The sequence below is a fragment of the Psammomys obesus genome, unplaced genomic scaffold, assembly GCF_907164565.1.
Source record: "Psammomys obesus unplaced genomic scaffold, mPsaObe1.curated_primary_1811, whole genome shotgun sequence".
NCBI classification, from domain to species: Eukaryota; Metazoa; Chordata; class Mammalia; order Rodentia; family Muridae; genus Psammomys; species Psammomys obesus.
Genome location: NW_026596117.1, coordinates 3740437 through 3763821, shown reverse-complemented (window position 1 = coordinate 3763821; position 23385 = coordinate 3740437). Strand labels below are relative to the sequence as shown.

General features: G+C 34.5%; 1 protein-coding gene across 1 annotated transcript in view; it reads right to left on the bottom strand.

The window, feature by feature from the left end:
* Positions 1 to 324: 324 nt before the first annotated feature.
* Tecrl (trans-2,3-enoyl-CoA reductase like) overlaps positions 325 to 23385 on the bottom strand; it is a 76758-nt gene continuing 53697 nt past the window's right edge. Inside the window, exons 6-12 of the mRNA XM_055629362.1 lie at positions 21649 to 21754; positions 19064 to 19136; positions 17943 to 17986; positions 7611 to 7668; positions 2018 to 2103; positions 1151 to 1196; positions 325 to 452 (exon numbers count right to left, since the gene is read on the bottom strand). Coding sequence (XP_055485337.1) covers positions 325 to 452; positions 1151 to 1196; positions 2018 to 2103; positions 7611 to 7668; positions 17943 to 17986; positions 19064 to 19136; positions 21649 to 21754 — 541 coding nt within the window. The remainder of the gene's footprint in view (positions 453 to 1150; positions 1197 to 2017; positions 2104 to 7610; positions 7669 to 17942; positions 17987 to 19063; positions 19137 to 21648; positions 21755 to 23385) is intronic.

Sequence of the window (23385 nt, the reverse complement as noted above, 5' to 3'; positions counted from 1 at the left end):
TATTAATATCTTCTGTTTATATCCTTTCATTTTTAATTGTAAGATAAGCCCTTCATGTATGAACTCATGCTCATGCTCTCCTCTTGGTTCAGCTTTGGGTGCTGTCAATCAGGCATGAGTCGCCATGTCCAATTTAACTCCTGACGTTATTTTAATATCTCTACGTCTTACTGGAAATATAGCTAAATTCCATCATTATTTTCTATTAAAAATTTTGTTGTTAATAACTTGTTTACATTATAATAGATGATCATCATCTCCTCAGCCTTTCTGAGTGAATTTATATGCTGCTCCTCTTGCTCAAATTAGAATAGCTACACTTTCTTATAATATGAATGGAATTATGGCAGACTTCCTATGCACATATGAGTTAAATTTCTTCCGATATATCTTATGCTTCTTTCTCGCCCACAAAGACATCTGGATACTCATTAAGATTGTAAAAATACCAACTGAAAGAAAAACATAACAATCACGTTAATATAATCCTGTAGTGGAAACAATGAATTCTATTTTAAAACAATATAAAAAATATAATAGAGTGTTTCCCAAATGTAATACGGTTTCCTATTAAGTTCCAGCTATCAATGGCTTAGAATCATATATGTACAAAATTATTTGAAGAATAAACAAAAAATAGAAATACTCCTTATATATTGCCTTTTCAAAAATTTCCAAAAGAAATCAGGTTTACAATAATCTTCTGAGTGTATGTTTGTATACTAAATTAATGATAACCATAACTAACAAATGGAACAAAAAGGAGATTGATATTACACATATTGGTTTAAATATAACACTCAAGTGATTCAACTTTCCTCTTTGTGTTAAAATACTAACTTTTCAAGATTTCATAATCAGCATGCCTAAGGCCAGTTTGTAGCAGATGAGGTTTGTAACACAAGAGGCTGCTTCAAGTGAAGTACACAGTCCACAAAAATACTTCAATTGTATTTCCTACTTAAAAATAAATTTCAGTTGTATAACTAAATAATGTCTCAGTATTGTAATACTAAAAAATCACTATAAAAATAAAAATGTATATACAATATACACTTGCAAATACTTCAACAATAGATGGAGAGTAATTTGTTCTCAGAAGCGATTGATATACTGATGTCGATTAATAATCAGTAAATATTAAGATTACCTGGAAGTGTTTGTGTCATAACTGTGAAACTAATCCAGGATCCAATCTGTTAATATAAAATTCCAAAGTTAACAGACACCTCTGGCTCATCTAGATATTTTACTATTATGGTCTTAAGTAAGTAATTTGAAAGATCAAAACATTAGAAATGTTATGGGTACAAAACATTTAAACATATGAACTCAATAAGGCCATAAAATCACACCATTCCAGGGGTCTTCCCAGAGACTCATACTCCAACCAAGTACCATGCATGGAGATAACCTAGAACCCCTTCACAGATGTAGTCCATGGCAGTTCAGTGTCCAAGTGGCTTACATAGTGATGGGAAGAGGGACTGCCTCTGACATAATCTGATTGACCTGCTCTTTGACCACCTCCCCCTGAGGGGAGAGCAGCCTTACCAGGCCACAGAAGATGACAATGCAGCCACTCCTGGTGTGATCTGATAGACTAAGATCAGAAGGAAAGAGAGGAGGACCTCCCCTATCAGTGGACTTAGGAAGGGGCATGTGTGAAGAAGGGGGAGGAAGGATGGGACCGGGAGAGGAGGAGGGAGGGCCTTGTGGGGGGATACAAAGTGAATAAACTAATTAATAAAAATAAATAAATTTTAAAAAATCACACCATTCATAAAACAAAAGAACATTCTTTTAAAATCTTTGGTAAACTTAAAATTCCAATACATCTTAATTTGTATAATATAAATCTTACAAATTCCTTAAGTGTATATATATATTTAGGTATCTGCCAATATCTTTAGAAAAGACATGTCTGCAGGTTGGGCATAATATATTCAAAGCATAAAGTTGTGGGTTCAGTGTGTATAGAAAGCAGTTCAGCTATTTCCATATGTAAATATCATACCTCATAAGTATAGTTAGGACAGGAAACCAGGAAAAACATCCATGTAAAGGGGTTATAATTTGGACTTGGGAAACATGCATTGCTCCCTTTTGGAAAAGAAAAAAGTGTCAATTATGTTGCAAATACACTTGTTACGTAATACTAAATTCTTGAGTGCAATCATATAACACATGGAATAGCATTCATCTATAGCAATTTATTTTATAAATTTCCCTGATGAGCCCCAGTTTCAAATGTTATGACCTTTTGACTCAAAGAACATGGCTAATCATTTTCTAATATTCCTACATCAATGTTACTGTAAAATTGTAGGACACACACATATATAATAAACTATTTAATAAAAAATAATAAACTAAGAAAATGAATGATATATAGCAATTATTCTGTATAACACAACAGCTGCTGCTGAGTTTTGTTCCTGAATTATAAAATACGCTTTGGTAATTCCATGGCTTCTTACAGTCTCTCTTAACGTCAAAGTATATGCGCTTGAAAGTATAAATACCTTAAAAATCTTTATTGAATTAATGAAAATTCAAAGGAATATTTATAAGGATGTCATTTATATCAGATGAATCTGAAAGTATCTTGAGGGTTATCCTGAATCAATATAGTTAATATTCCGAAATGCCACACAGGTTATTTCGGCTAAGCAATCAGAAATATTATTTACAGCTTTCATTATATTTAGCACATTATCACTTGACTTTCATTAGTTTACTCCCAGTAAATTTTTTCAGGGAACATAAATTTGTAATGATTTCAAGTTGAACTTTGAGCTGTGACACTTGTAAAAGAAAATATGAATTACAAAATTACTCTTTTATTCTCCAGAGCAAAATTTAATGAGATAAAAAATCAACTAGTCTCATTTAACTACAAGTGTTAAGTCATAGTAAAATGTCAGCATGCTGCATTCAATAATATAATATTAGTTGAATAATATTAGTTCAATAATATAATAATAATAATTCCTGAAATACCAAAATAAAAATATATGAAATAACTCCCAGATTTCATTACTGTTTACTTAATGTCAAGGATAAGCATATTGCTGGTTCTCTTAGAACATATGTAAACATGTTGTTTAAGGACTGTAGAGTAGACAAAGGACAGTTTATTAAGGAAGCTAATTCAGTGATAAATCATTGCAATTCAGAGGTAAGAGATGCACATGAGAATATCTGAGATAAGCCTCTAGATAATGAATGCTTAGTTCATAGGCGTGAAACACTGATCAAGTATTCAAAAATCCGCAGTTGTTTCGCTATTTTAAGATTACGTGATGAGCAGTCAACTGAGTTTGTTATAGAGGCAGCCCCTGCTCCCTCCACTCAGAGATCCACGTGGAGACTGAGTTGCCAATTGGCCACGTCTGAGCAGGGGGTCTAGGTCCTCTCCATGCACGGTCCTCCTTGGTGCATCAGTCTCTTCAGGAAACCCTGGGCTCAGATCTTTTAGTTTTGCTAGTCTCTTTGTGGGACTCCTGTCCCCTACCTGTCCCTCTATTCCCACCCCTCTCTCCCTCACTTGTCCCTGATGATGCAGCCTTGCCAGGCAATGGAGGAAGAGGATCCAGGCAGTTCTGAAGAGACTTAACAAGCTATGGGCAGATGGCAACAGTGGGGAATTCCCCCTTTCAATGAACGAGGTGAAGGGGATAGGGGAAAGAGAGGAGGAAGGTAGGAATCGGGGAGGGGAGGGATCGGACTTCAATCGCTATATATACTGAATAAATTTTGAAGAAAAAATTAAAATTAAAAATTAAATAAGGATTACACGATGACTATGTGTAATAAACAATACGTAAGTGTATTGACAATGATGTTTAAATGTATATAGTTGCTGTTGGTTATAATAACATTTAAGTATGGGACTACTAATTTGATACATTCTGCGTAGTTATTTTCTCAGGTAACAATTACTATAGTTGTTTCTATTAAAGTACTATGGGAAGTTTTGTAAGGTTTTGTGTGCTTGTGTGTGTTTTGCTAAATTTGTTCATCTGTCATTCTCCACTTTATTTTTTGAGATAGATTTTTGTCCTTGAACATAGAGCTTGTCAATTTGAAAAGATTCTATAGCCAAAAAGTACCAGGATTCCTCCTGCCTCAGTCTCACTAAGACTGTGCTACAGGCATCCATCAACACATGACTTAACGTGCTTGTGAGGACTACAATGCATTCCTCTGAGCTACCATGGGCTACATCCAAGCAGGGGTTCTAGGTTATATGCATACATGGTCCTTGGTTGGAGAAATAGTCTTAGAAAAGACCCTTGTGTCCAGATATACTTGGTCCTTGTGGAGCTCCTGTCCTCTACAGGTCTTACTAACTCCCCCTTCTTTCACATGATTCCCTGAACTCTGCTGAAGGTTTGGTTATGAGTCTCAGTATCTGCTTTCATACACTGCTAGGTAGAGTCTTTCAGTGGCCCTCTGCAGTAGGCTCCTGTCCTGTTACTTGTTTTCTCCTACATCCAATGGCCATCCCATTTGTCTTTCTAAGTGAGGATTGATCATCTTACCCCAGGTCCTCTTTCTTCTTTATCTTCTTTAGATGTACAGATGTCAGTATGTTTATCCTACCTTATAGGTCTAGTACCCACTTATAAGTGAATATATACAAGGTGTGTCTTTCTCCTTCTGGGATAACTCACTCAGGATGATCTTTTCTAGATCCCACCATTTACCTGCAAATTTCATGATTTCCTTGTTTTAATTGCTGAGTAGTATTCCATTGTGTAAAAGTACCATGATTTCTGTATCCAGTCCTCCTTTGATAGACACCTGGGTTGTTTCCAGGTTTTAGTTATTACGATTAAAGCTGCTACAACATGGTTGAGCAAATGTCCTTGTTGTGACATGAACTCAATGGCTGGCTCTTTGCCCTCCCCCCACCCGAGGGAGGAACAGTCTTGCTAGGCCACAGAGGAGGACATGGCAGCCAGTCCTGCAGAAACCTGATAAGCTAGGGTCAGATGGAAGGGGAGGAGGTCCTCCCTTCAGTGGACTTGGAAAGGGGCAGGGAGGAGATGAGGGAGGGAGTATGGAATTGGGAGGGAATGAGGGAGAGGGCTACAGCTGGGATACAAAGTTAATAAACTGTAACTAACATTAAAAAAATAAAAATTAAAAAGGTCTATTAAATATATACATTTTGAATTGTAAAATACAAAACAAAACACATTCCTCATGTTTATGTAGAAAGCACCTTATTAACTGAGTCATTTTTCCAGTCAATAATTTTAAAATGCTTTTAATATGAAATGGTACACCAAGTAGATTGGTCTTAAGATTTCAAGATTTCACTTGTTTTTATCAAAGTATTGCTTCCAGAAAATTTAGCTCTCAGCATACCTATTAAGGTATTTTTGACCTCAAACAGAGACCTAGAGCAAGGTTATGTCTTGTTTTTATTAGTCTTAACATGGACTTTATCATTTTAAATTCATATTTGTGAGGCCAAATTTATTGTTTATTACAGATTTAAAATGCAGCATATGATAGGTCATTGGAGACATTTATTGAGGCATTTATTAATCTCTAATTTTAGTGTCATTTTTTTTCTCCATATGTATGAATCTCTCCCTGAATGAAAATGTTAAAGCATTCATCAACTCATCATCTGCATCCTGAGACACTTGAGGAAATTCTCACCAGGAACTTTTAAAGAATCATCATGTTAGAATGCCTTTTTGGAATTGAAATTTCTGGGGACATTCAATAAGACCTTATATAACACAGAATAGATTGTTTCTTGTAAAAGGAAGACATAAATTTGTAAATGTTTAATAGTGATATGCTGATATGTAATAATTATGGATGTGATACTCAAGTTCAATATAAAGAATAGAACTAAGTGGAAATTTAGTTAACATAATGTAGTTTAAATATAGTTCAGAATATAGATAATAACTGAAAAGTAAAAGTAAAATATGAATGCTACTAAAGCCTCCTTGTTAGCATGTGTAGCATAGCTATTTTCTCTGACTTGAAATCATTCTTGTTAGATAGAGAAGGCTGTTCATAAATGTAAAGAAGTATTCAAAATCCTAAGGCCTATCGACAAAACAATTTGTAAGGAGAGAAGACTCAAGTTGCACAGAGAGATCCAAATTACAGGTTTTGTGGGATTACACATGCAGGAGTAGATTTTTTTTTTGATTGATTCATCTTCTTTGCCTTGCACATGGTCCTATAAAAATCTTCCACTCATGTGCCTTCTGTGCTTGTTACCATAATAAATTCATTGTTTTTCCAAAACTTACTTAGGTGGAATAATTTCTTTGGTCTGTCTTGTGCCCTATCTAGAATAAACAAATGTCTATCATGTCTTCTGGAAAATGTCACATGACAACGTGTAAAGAATGATGATCACCAGCCATGTGAAGAGAGCTAAAGCTCAAACTAGGGCCAGCATTAAACATAAAGGCCAGGAAAGTGCTAAGATCAAACAGTTCCTTTGCAAGAAGGCATGGCAAACCTAACTCAAAACATTTTTACAATATGTTGATTTTCCTGAGTGTTTGAGAATTCAGAAATGGCCCTCGCATCCTTACTAAACTTTAGTATCCTCTTCATAGAATGTAATCTACAGAAAACTACCATGGAATAAATATATACAATAAAAATTATAAAAAGAAGGTATAGAGGGACTTTAATCTAGCAATATGACTGCTATGGCAAGGGATCACATCCAAAGATTTTCTATATCTATGTGATCTGTCTAGAATGTAGTCACATTCTATATTACGGTATGATCTGGGTGGCATACAGATATTCCCTTTAATCCCAAACAACAAAGGTAAGTTTAGTTTAGGGAATTAAACATCATGTTTGAAAATAAAGTTTTGAAGGACAGAAAAAGTGATGAATCAGGGAAAGATCTGACAGAATGAGTCAGAATTAGAATATACCAATTCTCACAGGATCATGACACAAAAGAGATATTACTTAAGGGCAATGAACAAAAGAGAAGATTTTTTTTTTCTCCAGAGAGATTATTGCCAGGACAGTCTTACAAAGACAGGTGCAGAGAAAACAAGCTGGACACAGGTGAATACAGAATGAGTCAGAAAATGAGAAGGGTCCAGAAGATTAAAACATATTGCCAGAATTAGTTTAAGGCCAGCAAGAACAATTAAGTCATAAGCCAAAACAAGCCAGTTTGAATCAGTCAGCTTAGAGAGTAGTTTGTGCCAGAAGAGGCTAAGTTGAACCAGCCAGCAAGAGTTCAGAAAGAACAAAAAAGGCCTGGAAACAGCTTTGATCTTATCTCCATACCTGAGGAAATAAAAACATTTACAGGAGGAAATGAAAGTCCCAAAGAATATATAATTCTATATAGTCAAGACAGTCAGAAGTGTGAAATGAAAGATGATATGGTGATATAAAAAAGTTGCATGTTCTACAATAGAAAAATGAATTAAATTTTAAAAGATCATCTTCCTCTTCACTTCTAACAATTCTCAGAAGTAGTACATTGGTTTCAACCTATCTGACATGTTTCAAGGTTTGCAATGAAGGTAAATGTACTAAGTATGAACATGAACGGATTGAAAGACCTAGATTAATATAAAACAACTGACCTGTGTGATTGGGGTGAGCCAATATTGTATTGATGAAATGATTTCCAGCTTCACAAATCTGCAAAATATATTACAAGTTTTCATTTCACAATATGGAATTTTACAAAAACATTAAAAAGCTACAAACACACACACACACACACACACACACACTTATCCACTAGTAATTGTTTACAACGAGATAGAAATTCTGAAGTATTATATACTACGCTGATAACCAGGTTTAAGTGCTCTTGTTAATTTGGCAGTGCTACCTGCTTTCATCATATTCATTGGTAGTCTTCTTAGCATATAGCTACTGCACATGTTGCCAAAGTGAAACTTAATACCAGTATGCAGTCATACTTCATGAATATAAGAGGAATGGTTTCAGTGCAAGTATTACAGTTTGATACACTGTTGATTTCAATTCAGTTTCTTAGTTGATTGCAATAGAGTGCAGCATCTAAGCTTGTGGCATAGAGATGCTGTGGCCTGGTAATTCCTTATTGTCATTATCCTGGTTTCCAATGATTTAAAGTACAGCAAATGAATCAGAAACAAGTAAATAATGAACAGTTTGGGTAGGTAAGTAGCAGATAATGTACCTAAAGATGAAGAAAGGATAAAAACAAAGATAAAAGATGAAGGTGCTATTGTGGGTTATTAATATATATTATTGTTTTAGCTTTTAGTTAAGCAGTGGTTACCCATAAATCAGCTGTATACCCAAATCACCACACAGAGACTAGGATTTATTTAATTAGCCTAGAGCACAACGCTGGACAATAGTTATTCCATCCTAAATCTCCAAGCCCTCATAGTTTCCTAATTCACATTTTACCCATTATACTTGCTTTTAGTCAGGTTCATCTCTCCTGGTGGTTCTAAGTCCTGTCCTGCCAATCTCTTCTCTCTCCTACTCCTCCCACTTGCTTCCTTCTCTTCCCCTCCAGACAAGAATATCCCACCCTACTCTCTACATTGCTCAGCATTGTGGCTGGTGGATTTATTAACAACACAGAGAACAAATGGTGGCATGTTTACACAAACTTGAGACACATGCTAAGAATAAGCATCACAATGCAGATAGTGGGGTAGAGAAAATAGCATTTGAATGAACAAGGGTAAACTGTATACATTCAAAAAGAACAGCTGGTAAAGAGAGTAACATCATCAAAAACAAACCAGTTCATCCTACACTGGCATGTGGTAACAGTGTCCTGAGGGTTATCGTTGAATTTGCTTTTACAGTGGTAGAATTGGTAGAATTGAAATTGTCCTGGAAAATATAACATGTTTTACTCTACATATAAAATCAGTGTGGCTCTTATGATAGTTAATAGTTACCTTTGAATTGGTTTTTAAAGAAAAATTATATTTTGTGACTTGATAAAATCCTTATTCGGCAATTTATTATTTGAACATAATGTTAGATTCATTATTCAAATGAATAATATAAAGATATTAATTATTTAATAACTTATAATTTTATTCAGTTATTGTATGGATGAATATAAAATAGGAACCTGACAACCAATATCATATAATACAGGATTGCTCTCATGGATGTGTTCATTATTTGCTGCTCAATATTATGACTTTTACAAAATATTATTGTCAATCAAAGAAAAGGAGACATAGGAAAAGAAGAAAAAAATGAAAAAGGAAGAAAAGGAGGAGAAAGAGGAAAAGTAGGAAGAGGAACTCCAGTCAACAAATTCCATTCAAAGGAAGATGCAAAAAGACTTGTAATAATTCATTTGTAGATTATTTAAAGGATGTTCTTTCTTATAAACAAGTCATGTTAAATAATTACATTAATTTCTGAATATAATATTACCATATATATATATATATATATATATATATATATATATATATATATATATATATATATATATATCTTAGGAAAACTCTTAGGAAAAGATTAAGAGCCAGTTAAGAGTCGATTATTTCAATTTGTTTTAGTAAAATATTTCTTTTTTTCAACTAAAACTTGATCCATCAAATCTCATATGAACAGACTTTGTAGAAATGACAATAGTCTACCTTGACATTTGAACTGTTGTCACATTTTGATTACTATTGCATAGTACAAAAACATTAAAGCCTGGGAAAGTATAGTATGCATAATGTTGATAGTGAGAAATAAGAATGATAGCCATTGTATTAATTAAATTGAAACATAAAATCTGCTAAAGGCTGGGTTGTGTATGGCCACCCAGCACTAAGGAGGCAGAGGCAGACGGGTCTCTCTGAGGTCCAGGCCAACTTGCTTTACAGAGAAAATTCCAGGATAACCGGGGCTACCCAAAGAAACCCTGTCTCAAAAAAAACAAAAAAACAAAAAAACAAAAACTAATGACTTTCAAAAGGTCGCATGATTTGTTTAAATCCTAACATATTTTATTCTTTTTTTGTTGGTTTTTATAAGTATTTTATTGAGCTTTTTTTTATTAGTCACACTTTATTCACTTCATATCTCCCCATAAGCCCCCCCTCCTCCCCTCCTAATCCCACCTTCCCTCTGCCTTCTTCACGCATTGCCTATAGCATAGAGAGAGCCCAACAGGAGATGGCATGTGTGTGCCAGTTGCCTCATAGCATCCAACCTGAATTTTTCCTGAGGTCCTAGGAATGAGTGACTTACTATGGCAAGATGACCCCGGAGGCCACTGGGCCACTAAGAAAAAATGCTGTCATTGGTGGGATTCAACTATGCCAATTAAAATGCTTGAAGAGGGTATATAAGGGTTTCCCTATTTCCTGAATAAACAAGCTGCTGTCTTGCCCCAGAACTCTCAGGGTCTGTGTCATTGATTCTGCACTTTCTCACCCCTGTCTCCAGGGTCTCCCCAAGGGACACAGCAACAACTGTAGGTTAATTTACATATTTTTCAGAGTATTTAAAATACTAGAAAATTATCTACTATATATAATTATGAGATATTTAAGTATGTAATTTGTTTATTATGTTGAATTTGAGGATTTAGCTTTAATTTTAGTGGTTGTTGTATGTTTCTCTGACTTAAAATGTTATTGATATTTAAAGTCAGTACAATTTTCACCTTCATATTGAAAAAGAAATAACAGAATTCTGGAGGTATCAGTATCCTTGGTTGCAAGCTGTATTACAGAGCAATAGTAATAAAAATTGCATGGTATTGTCATAGAAACATACTGGTTAATCAATGAAATTGAACCAAAAAAGACCCAGAAATAAACCCACACAAATAAGGACACTGGATGTTTGACAAAGAAGACAATACCATAAGGCAAAAGATACTGTCAATAAAATAAAATGTCAGCCTACATGTTGGGAAAATATCTTCACCAACCCTACATCCAACACAGGGCTAAAATATAAAATAAATACCGAAATCAAGAAATTAAACACCATAAAACATATACTCTGATTAAAAATGGGGTACAGAGCTTAACAGAGAGCTCTCAACAGAGGAATATCTAATGGCTCAGTAGCACTTAAAGAAATGCTGAGTGTCTTTAAGCATAACAGAAAGCCAAATCAAAACAACTCAGATTTTCCATCATATACCTGTTACAATGGCTAAGATCAAAACACATGCTTAGGTGACAACATATGCTGGCAAAATTGTGGAGCAAGGGGAACTCTCCTCCATTGCTATTGGGAGTGCAATCTTGTACAACCACTTTGGAAAGTAATCCAGTGTTTTCTCAGGAAGTTAGGAATAGTTATACCTCAAGACTCAGCTATAACACTCCTTCCTGGGCATATATCCAAAAGATGTTCAAACATACCCCCAAAGAGTCTACAAGATGCACAGGGATAAAGATGGAGTACAGATTGAGAGAATAGCCAACCATTGACTGGCCCAATTTGAGACCCTATCAATGGGAGAGTTCCAACCCCTCAGACTATTAATGACACTCTGCTATTCTTGCAGACAGGAGTCTTGCATATTTATCCTCTGAAAGGCTCCAACCAGCAGTGGTTTGAAACAGATGCTAAGACCTTCATCCAAATTAGTTAGAGCTCAGGGAGTCTTATAGAAGAGTGGATGGAAGGATAGAAGGACCTGGAGGGGACAAGAACTCCACAAGAAGACCAACAGAGTCAGCTAACCTAGGCCCATGGTGGCTTACATAGACAGATGCACAAACCAAAGAACATACATGTGCTGGACTTAGGCCCTTGACATATATGTAACTGATAAACAGGTTGGTCTTCAAGTGGATTCCCTAGCAAGTGGAGCTGGGGTTGTCTCTGACATGGACTGTTGCCTGCTTTTGGATCACTTTCCCCTAGCTGGGTTGCCGTGCCTGGCCTCAGTGGAGAAGGACGTGCTGGAGACAAGCAGAAGAGGAGAAGAGGGTGCAATCAGGATGTAAAGTGAATATATAAATAAATTTTAAAAGATATTTAAGTATGAAATTTGTTAATTATGCTGAATTGAGGATTTAGCTTCAATTTTAGTGTTTATTGCATGTTTCTTTGAATTAAATGCTATTTGATTGTTAAGGTCAGTATTATACTATTTCATTATTCACAAATCTTATTTATTTACATTGGCATGCTCTTAAAATTATATTTTACAATTACTAGTTTAATAATTTTATTTTCCTAACCCACTTGAACATACTTTAATTTTTGATATGACTTGTTAACCTGCATTGCTTCAAAAGAACTTTCTTTAGAAAGTGAAATGCTTTTTGTAAAATAAAGACCTATTAATATTTACTTTTGAAAATAATTATTTCAAAAGTATTTTAAGTAAAAATTGTATAGTATTTTAATTGTAAGATGTAAAATAAACCCTAAACTGTTTGAATCAATTTGTTTTATTTGCATTGACCATTAGAAATAAAATTTTAGTTAATAAGTTATAAATTGTTTTCTTCATTCTGGATTTGGTTGAATAATTTATAATTTTTATTTTTGCTTCTATAATGTACCTCATTATCACAGTTTTTTTACAATATGTCATTTGTTGTAAATGCATAGATTTTGTTCAGAAATTATTTTGTAAATTTTTAAAAATATTTAATGCAGGTTTACTGGGTGCAGCACCTGGAGGAGACAGGAGCTCCACAAGGAGACCAACCTAGCCAAAAATCTGCCCCCCGAGGGAGGGCGCTGCAGAGACCGATAAATCAACAAGGACCATGCATGGATAGGACCTAGACTGCCTACTCAGATGTAGCCCATGGACACCTCAGTCTCCTTGTGGGTTGCCTCGTAAGGCGAGCAGGGGCAGTACTGGCATGAAATCAGTTATTTACATGTAGAAAAATGCAAATAGATCCATATTTCACACCCTGTACAAAACTCAAGACCAAGCAGATCAAAGACCTCAACATAAAACCAGATAAACTGAATCTAATAGAAAAGAAAGTGGGAAATAGCTTTGAACTCATTTGTACAGGAGACAAGTTTCTGTACAGAACACCAACAGCACAAGCTTTAAGATTAATAATCAATAAATGGAACCTCATGCAACTGAAAAGCTGCTGTAAAGCAAAGGACACTGTCAACAAAACAAAATGACAGCCTAGAGACTGGGAAAGGATCTTCACTAACCCTACGTCTGCCAGAGGGCTAATACTTACCAAGACATATGAAGAACTCAAGAAATTAACCATCCAGGATGGCAGACAGAGTAGACAACAAAAGTGGTTGAAGAGAAGCAAGAGGAAAGGAGACTACCATAAACTTCCTCTGAAGGATTCCATCCACCAGGGGATCGATCAAAGCAGATGCTGTGACTTACAGCCAAACTTTGGGCAGAGTGCAGGGAGTCTTGTGAAATAGTGTGTGTGTGGGGGGCAGTTGGAGGGTCTAGAAGTACCCTGGGGGGAAAGGCCTGCTCAGATGTAGCTGATAGGCAGCTCAGTCTTCTTGTGATTTCCCTAGCAAGGAAAGCAGGAACTGTCTCTGACTTGGACTCTGTTGCCTACTCTTTTCCACCTGATGGGGTAGCCTTGCCAGACCACAGAGGATACAACCAGTCCTCGTTTTGTGGACTTTCAACATCATACACTGAGTTTTGAGAAGTCAAAAGATCGATAACATACACTGGAATGAGTATTGACGCAAAACATATTGGTGGCATTTTTTTTTCATGAATTCTTTTAAATTGGATTTAATATTATGGACCATCAAATTTTTCATGGTCCGTTAGCAGTTACTGATTTTAGTTTAAGTCATGACTATGTCTATTAGAAGATTTTCTGAAACAGTAACTTCAACATAATAAAATATAAGCACTATATTAATTTTATTTTATAATTTTTCAAATTAACTTCATTTAAAGTTGGTTTCTTTACAAAGATCAACCAAATTCAATTGTAATCAATGATTTCTATGCACTATACCAATATAGCTATATGGTTATTACTTATATAAGTAGTTGCAGGGAATTTGAAATGGGAATAACAACAAATGACAGACTCTTGAATTTTAACTTAGTATTCAGTAAGAAAAAATTCAAAACTGTATGTATTGATTCAAATCCTAGCCAACTGAATATGAAGGCACAGACTTCTTCATCAAATATCCAAAAGCCGTTTTCTGGTCTTCCTGCTCATCAGATCAGAACAAGCCCCAGCTCTCTGCCTGTATTGCAAGCTATGATATATGTTGTACATATCCATTTGCCTAATCAACTCCACCTGTTTTATGCTTGAGGTTCTTCTACGATTTTACAAGATAAACAGCACCGGATACAAACAGCTTTCTTTCCTAAGAATATTTGCATTTTATCATAACAGGGAGAGGAAATACATGTGAACAGATAACAAATGTTGATATTAGAGACAGAACAAAACTCAAGAGCTATTTGAAGACTCAGCAAGCCTGTATGAAGTTTTGTTTTCTTTCCATCTCATTAATAACTGATGATATGAAAAAAGGCAAGGGTACACTTTTTTTTTTTTTTTCTGAATGTTAGCTGTTTAAATGACTGGCAAACCATGACTGCCTTTACAGAATGAAAACTAAGTGGAGTTGAAATGATATTTTAAAATGTACTACTTATGCAAAGAAGTCTGTTTTAGAATTTTGACTTTTTAATTTACTTCTGTAGCTTTTAAAGCAGGTTGCTTTTAGAGAATAAAATATGGTTGTGGAAATATGAAAAAAATTAATACACGATGTATTCAAAATACAGCAGAGAAAATCTACATGTGTACTTAATAGGAACAGTAATTCTAACATCTATACATTTTTCTGAATATATTCTTATTTTTTCTTTTGAGTGTTTGATTCCTGCACATATTTAAGAGATAAAGATTAGAGTTCAAAAACAGAAAAAAAATGCTTTATAACCTAGAATTAATATTGTGAGATCTAAAGAAATATTTTATCAGACATCTGTTTTCTCACCTTTAAATATATTTTGTGAACATTTTCTGTAACCTATGCCAATTTTCTTAAAGTATTAGGTAACAATTTCAGGAAAAAGATGTGATATGCAGCAAAAGGATGAATTATATTTAATGTAAAGCAAGGGGAAATCTGTTCATAAGTGATCAAGAAAAAACTGTCATATATTCAACATAGTTTGAATATTGTCAAACCAGGTAACGGTCTATTCTACACATCAAGTAAAGCAAAATAAATTTAAATGACTGTCATATTTTTAATATTCATCAGTATATAAAGCAATAAAGATAATATCATTCTTGCAAACATAATTTTAAAAGAAAAATTTAGTACCTGCAAATGAGTTATAGATGATTGAAATATACTTACCATTTTCCTTTTGATCATCCTATATAATAATTGACTGAAGTTTGTTTCTGTTAGTTTAACGCAAGATAATTTACAATGTTTGAACATAAATAGAGATGTTAATTTCTTTAGGAATAAAAAACACAGAGCATTCATTAAAATGAAATAGTCTGAAACATGTTTATTCATTTTTATGAATGAATAAACTACCCTCAAGTTATGTAATTATGTTTGCAATGCAAGTAGATCTTTTGAATTTAGATGTTATATAAGAAATTGATCACATCATTAAGTGTTATATTCTGTAATATCATCCTAAAATGTATCTGAATAACAAATGTTTAAAAATTGATTTCTGTGTGGAAAACGTATCATTATTAAGAATATCCTGAGTCAACAACTCTATTTTACTTATCATCATAATTTATATTTGCAAGAGGTTAGTGAAGACTTATTTTTCACTTGCAAATTCTGATTTGCTGTTGAGTAAAATTATCTTCATTGCTTTCAGTTTTAAGGAAGGTCATAGAATGTCTCTAACATTATCTCCACGTTTCTCTCCACTACATTTGCACGAGATTCTATTTACTATTACAAACATTGATTGCCAAAATATTATCTTGCTAGACTTCACTTCACCTATTTTTCTCAGGATTGTATATAAGATAAAGTTGATGAATGTAAATGAAAACAAGAATAATCAACAGATGAATGAAGAGAAAACAAATTAGTTGCATGTTTCAAGACTTTAGAAGTTTATGTTTAGTTAGGTATTTACTATAGGATATTTCTGATGTAAATTTATAGAAAAAATCTATCTTCAAAATTATATTTTTTGCATGGGCCTTTTATATTTGATAGGGAAATTGGTAGATAGTTATAGCACATTTGCGAAAAATGCAATAAATCAACAATAGCACATGAAGAGAATCGTGTAAGTAATTACACCAAAACACCAAAATGAGAACATAACCATGAGGACTGCAGTAGGACTAAGCAGAAAAATCAGAGCAATAACCATAGATGAATATCAAGAACCCAACTCTATGTAAGAATTGAAATATGTGGATATTTTTTTTATTATTATTTAATTTTATTTTTTTTCTTATCAGTTACATTTTATTAACTCTGTATCCCAGCCGTGTCCAGCTCCCTCATTCCCTCCCAATCCCACCCTCCCTCCCTCATCTCCACCTTGCCCCTTTCCAAGTCCACTGATGGCGGGGGGGACCTCCTCCCCATTCATCCAATCCTGTGTTATCGGGTATCTTCAGGACTGGCTGTGAAGCCCTCCTCCGTAGCCTAACAGGACTGCTCCTCCCTTGGGGGGTGGGGAGGTCAAAGAGCCAGTCATTGAGTTCCTGTTAGAAATAGTCCTTGTTCTCCTCACTGTGGGAAACCAATTGGTTACTGAGCTACCACAGGCTACATCTGAGCATAGGTTCTAGGTTATATCCATGAAATATGTGGTTATTTTAGTTTTCAAAGAAATTATTTTCTATGCCAAACTTTTCTGAGTAGTTCATTGGTGAAAATTAGTATTAAAACCTGAAAAAATAAGGTACAAGGATATTCTTGTCTGAATAATGTACAGTGTGAAAACTGAATTGTGTGCTCAAAATAATTAGTATAAAATGCAATGAATAAGCATGTTTGCTCACATGGAATGGTGGGGATAAAAAGCATGATGATAACAATTTATAAAGAGCCAGTCCATGGTAAACTACTCATTAGAACTAAATAAATCCATACATGGTCCCTGCTTGAGGTATCAGCCTCAGAAAAGACCCCTGTACCCAGATATATTTGGTCCTTGAGGAGCTCCTATCTTCTCCATGTCATACTAACTCCCCCTTCTTTCATATGATTCCCTGCACTCTGCCCAAGGTTTGGTTATGAGTCTCATTATCTGCTTTGATACACTGGTTGGTAAGGTCTTTCAGAGGCCCTCTGTGGTAGGCTCCTGTCCTGTTACTTGTTTTCTCCTACTTTCAACATCCATCCCATTTGTCTTTCTAAGTGAGGATTGATGATCTTACCCCAGGTCCTCTTTCTTGTTTATTTTAAGTGTATAGATTTCATTATGTTTATCATATATTATAGGTTTATATAAGTGAGTATATCTATTTATTTGGTTCTTTTTTTAAATTTTTATTATTAGTTACATTCTATTAACTCTGTATCCCAGCTGTATCCTGCTCCCTCATTCCCTTGAAATCCCTCCCTCATCTCCTCCCTACCCCTTTCCAAGTCCACGGATTGGGAAGGACCTCCTCCCCTTTCTTCTGGCCCTGTTTTATCAGGTATCTTCAGGGCTGGCTGTGAATTCCTCCTCTGTGGCCTAGCAAAACTGCTCCTCCCTTGGGGGGTGGGGAGGTCAAAGAGCCTGCCATTGAGTTCCTCTCAGAAATAGTCCCTGTTACTCTTACTATGGGAAACCAAATGGTTAATGAGCTACCACGGGCTACATCTGAGCAGAGGTTCTACATTATATTCATACAGAAATTGTGGTATTTTTACACAATGGAATACTACTCAACAATCATAATTGAGGAAATCATGAAATTTGCAGGCACGATGGATCTTGCAATTTTTGTACAAAATTTAAAACATCAAAAAGAAAACTGTGCAATACATACCAAAAAGTTGATAGCAGAAACTGTTATTTGCCCGTTTCCAAATGCTGTAAGTGGGAAAAGAAGAGATGGAAGCGAGCATTTCTATCCGGATCATTGTACTGAAGACATCACAAATATAATTACCAGATCCATATGCATTTGAAACTTAATATTCGTTTTAATTTCTAAATGTTCAAATTATTTTGTTTACTCTTGTTCTTTTTAGTTGTGTTCTAATAACACATAGAAAACAAATGGAATCTAAAATTACCTGTGTATTGTTAGGCTTTCTGAAAGCAGAGCTCATCTTGCTAAGTTCTCATTTTAAACATACGTACAATATAGTCCAGCAAGTTGTAGCACCTCTTGATGTCCTTTTGTTGTTTAATTTTGTAATTAAAAATCAGCCCTATTTCTTTTATTTGTACCTGTCATATTCATTATTTTACTTGTGTACATTTTGAATCTGCTTTGTAGTCTGCACTTTTGTAAATGCTTCATAATTATCATAAGACCAAAACATGGCTTTTAATTTTTTAAATATGTTTATTTGTAGGGGAGTCTATAACTATTCCATGTTGTACACGTGGAGGTCATCCATACGTATTTATATGTAATATGTGTGTGTTCACATAAATACCGCATTATATATTATGTATTTATACATTGTATATATATTGGATAGTAATATATGTATAGATATATAAATAATGTGTAGATACACACTTAGTCTGGAGTTCATTTAGTACTGCCTGTATGCGCATGTGTTTAAGGCTGACCACTTAAGATTAGCACCTGTTAGAGGACGCATTCCTGGGGAAAACTGATTCTTTCTTAACAGCCTTAATGACACAGTGGTCAAACAATCTTTTTTTAATTTTTGTTTTTGTCATTTTCAATGCCTATTTTTCAACAGTCAATTAGCAATTTCTTAGTACTCCTACAGAGATAGAAAATATCCATGTCAGCCATATTTAGTTTTTCAAGACTACCTAAAAATTTAATAGATTATGATATAGAAGAAATTGAAAATTGATTTTCCCATTAATTGTTCTCTTAAATACAAGATGTTTGCTTCTTACGTAAATGAGAGCTGCACCTGGGTGTTAGCATATGGCTACTTAAGAAGAAACGGTACTTACATGGTGGTGTATATCTTGGGTGATTAATATAATAAGCCATCCAAGAAGTGAATCCCCAATAAAATGCACAACCCTAGAAGTAAAAGAAGACAAAAAAGTTATAGAAAGTACGTAATATGAAATATATTAATTTTTAATTTTTTCTTTATTTTTATTATTTATTAAAATTTATTCACTGTGCATTGTAGCTGTAGCCCCATCCCTCATCTCCTCCTGGTTCCACCCTTCCTGCCTCTTACCCCCGCTATGTCCTTCCTCTAGTCCACTGATAGTGGAAGTCCTCCTCCCCTACTATCTGACCTTAGTCTATCAGGTCTCATCAGGACTGTCTGGATCCTCTTTCTCTGTGGCCTCATTAGGTCACCTAGTCAAGGGAAGGTGATCAAAGAGCTGACCACTCAGCTCATGTCAGAAACAGCTCCTGCTCCCTTTAATAGGGAACCTCCATGAAGACTGAGCTGCCCAGGGGCTACATCTGAGTGTGTGGGGTGAGGTCTAGGTTCTCCCCATGCATGGTCGTTGGTTGATTCATTAGTCTCTGCAGGCCTCCCTGCAACCCTGGACCCAGGGTTTTTTGGCTCTGTTGGTCTCCTTGTGAAGCTACTGTTCTCTCCTGGTCTTTCTATCTCCCAATTCTTTCACTTGATTCCCTGCCCTCTGCCCAAAGTTTGGCTATAAACTCTCAGCACCTGCTTCTATAGCCTGCTGGGTAGAGTTATTTGGAGGTCCTCTGTAGTAGGCTCCTGTCATGTTCCCTGTCTTCTCCCACTTCCAACATCTATACTGTTTGTCCTTTTGAGTGAGGGTTCTGCCTCTTGCCTAGGATCCTCCTTGTTGTTTAGCTTCTTTAGTGCTATAGAGTTTAGTATGTTTATGCTATATTATATGTCTAATATCCACTTATAAGTTGGTATATACCATGTGTGTCTTTCTGTTTCTGGGATACCTCACTCAGGATGATCTTTTCTAATTCCAACCATTTGCCTGCAAATTTCATGATTTCTTTGCTTTTAATTGCTGAGTAGTAGTATTAATTATGTTTTCAATGTAGTGTTTGAAAGCGTTTTAATTTTTTTTTTTTGGTAGCTTCTTAACCTTTGGCACCTGTTGATTCTTATCATTTTTTTTTTTCATGGCAGGTTCTAGCATCACACTGGAAGCTTCGTTTTCAAATAGATTTAAGGAATCTGATTCAAGGTTCAAATTGAATAATTTTTCAGGCATGGTCTACTTTATATCCTGTGTTCCTGTAGAGTCTTTTCTTCTTTTCATATATTTTACCGAAGAGGCCAGGCTATTACATGGGTCATGGGTCTGGCACAGTCATATCCACTGGAAAAGGCAAAAATCATGAAGCCAGCATAGCCGTTTAACACAATTCCAGCAAAGCTGAGAAGAATGCTGAGATCACTGTCCTTTTTGTCTCTCACTGTTAGGTTTTGTTCTCATTGTGTTACATTTTGTGGGGGGACTTCCTTTGTTATGATTCATTTTATGTCTTTTCCTGAGAAATTTAGGTGTGAGTCTTTTTTTAGGAAAGTCCTAAACTTAAGATCTCTTCTGTTTTTAGGGAAATAACTTTATCTAGCCCTATCAGTACTAAGGTAGGCCATAACTCCAGGAGACTTCTTGGGATATCTATCCCTAAAAACACTCAATGTAATTGGAACAGGACAAACTTTGAGATACTTGAATAGGTGACAGATTCAAGACCTCTTTTCACAATATGCTTAGATTATCTTAGAATGTAGTTTAAAGATAGGAGATCAGGCAGGACATTTCCTAGAATAGAATTCAGTAAATAAGATATGTTGACTAAATTATCTTGTTTCTATTTGATAGCATAGATGGTGAAATGGTAATATGAGGAGTTAGGTATCATTATTTTCATTCCTGAAAAGACGGGCTCAGATATTTTCTGTCTGTTTGGAGTGATTAAAACTACAAATACTGTCAGCATAAAAGGTTATCATAGAATGTGATTGCTTTGATGAGACATTTTTTAGACTCTTTGAATTGAAGTTATAGGGCTGATAATACAAGTAACATCTGTTCTATTTGCGACTGAACTTGTAACCCTAGACACGTAGTAAAGAATCAAACACATGTCCAGAGCAAAAACAATATAATCTGTAGTTTTTAGATAATCATTAGTCTGTCTTTGTTCTGTGAAACTTGTGTAAAGAAGAAACCTGATTGCTGGCCAGTCAGAGCTAAAAGATACTCCTGATCACCTGGCCTGACTCACTCCTTCCTCCTTGTCTCCTCTCAGGCCACTCTGTCAGTGGCAGGCAGACCACTGGCATGACTCTTCCTTACAGGTGGTCCGGGTGTGCATAAGAAAGCAGGCTGCATGAGCCAGAGAGGGAAACATGTAAGCAGCACATTCAAGGCCTCTGCTGCTGGAGTTTCTGCTGGCTTCCTTCAGCGATGAACTAGTGAACAGAAAGTGAAATAGACCCTTTGCTTCCATAGGGGCTTTTGGTCATGGTATATTTTTTCACAGCAACTAAAACACTAACACAATGATGCAATGTATATTGTTCCCCAGGAAAAACAAAATCATAATCTATTTTAATTCTTACCGTCATCAAGTTTTTCATAGGACTGTGTCCTGCAGAAACTTTGTGAACAAATAAAGTTTCCAGAAGGTGTCGGATGTAGTGGATGCAATGGAAGAAGAAAGCCAAACTGAAAAGAGAACAAATTAATAAAAACCTAAATTCTTTTCCAGAATCCTACTTGTCATATTATGAGATTTTATAAAGATTAGTTACCTTTTAAATTTTCGGACGAGTATATATGATACAGTGAGCACATGTTCTCCTTCCTGTACTTGTCCATTTGTAGCACATTATTTTTTTTTGCTTTCATATATAAATATTTATATACATATATATAAATATATATACATATATATGTCAAATGTATATATAGAAATATATGTCATATATGTTTAAAATACTTGATTTATAGATTTCTAAAATCATTTAATATATAATTATATTGTAATCATATTATATAATTATAAGTATTATGTAATAATAAATATATAATTATAAATATAAATATATTATAATTATAATATATACTACATATATACACATTCATTTCTCTATATTTATATATGAAACATGTATATTTATGTATGCATCATAAACATATGTTTTATACATAAATATATAAACACACATATATAAAATATATGTGAACATATATAAACACATATGTATATATGCACATATAATATATGATATTAAACATGTGTAATTATATAGTATATTATATACCATGATTTTATAAATCTATAAATCATTTTATAAATCTATAAATCAAAGCAAATATTTTAATGTTTAAAGTATATCACAATGTTTTATAAACAAATCTTATTTAATGCTAATCATCTATAGATGTTTACTTTTTTCTTTCTAATCAGTTTAGAATTTTATTTAATAACTAAAGCAACTACTACAAATATATCAATTTTCACTTCTGATGATACTAGAAATTATCTATAGTTTCAATCATTAATTTTTGCACATATATGCCCTTAGAAAAGGCATAAATACATTAATTGACAATGTGTTCATAAGAAATTGCCTGGGGATTGAAGCAGATAATGAACAAGTTTAAAAATAACCAATGCCTACGTTGAGTGCAGTTGACATTTTGCAATATCAAAAATTACTTTTTAATTGTCTGCTTGTCCTTTAGAAAGTACTATAAAACTGAGAGGTTTTTTAATTTCATTTTCTATTCTGTCATAATGCAGTCTTTATTTGATTGGTTTTGACTACCTGACACATTGTCACATTTGTCTCTTCATATTCTTGTTTCCCTTGTAGTTTAAGGCTCTTCGTTCTTGCCATTTTATATAACTACTATTTTGAAAGTAAATGTCAAATGTCTTTTAGGGTGCCCAATTTGCTTGAACAGACTTTTTATTAACACATTTAACTATTTTTATTGTAAGAAAATTTACATTTAAAAGTTCATTATTCTTAATTTTTTTCACTTTCTAAAATTTATTTATATTTTTATAAATTACAGTTTATTCACTTTGTATCCCACTGAACCCCCTCCCTACTCCCCTCCCAATCCTACCCTTCCTCTCTCATCTCCTCCCATGTCCCTCTCCAAGTCCACTGATAGGGGAGGACCTCTTCCTCTTCCATCTGACCCTACCCTGTCAGGTCTCATCAGGACTGGCTGCAATGTCTTTCTCTGTGGCCTGGTAAGGCTGCTTACCCATTAGGGGGAGGTGATCAAAGAGCCAGCCACTGAGTTCATTTCAGAAAGAGTTCCTGTTCCCATTACTAGGA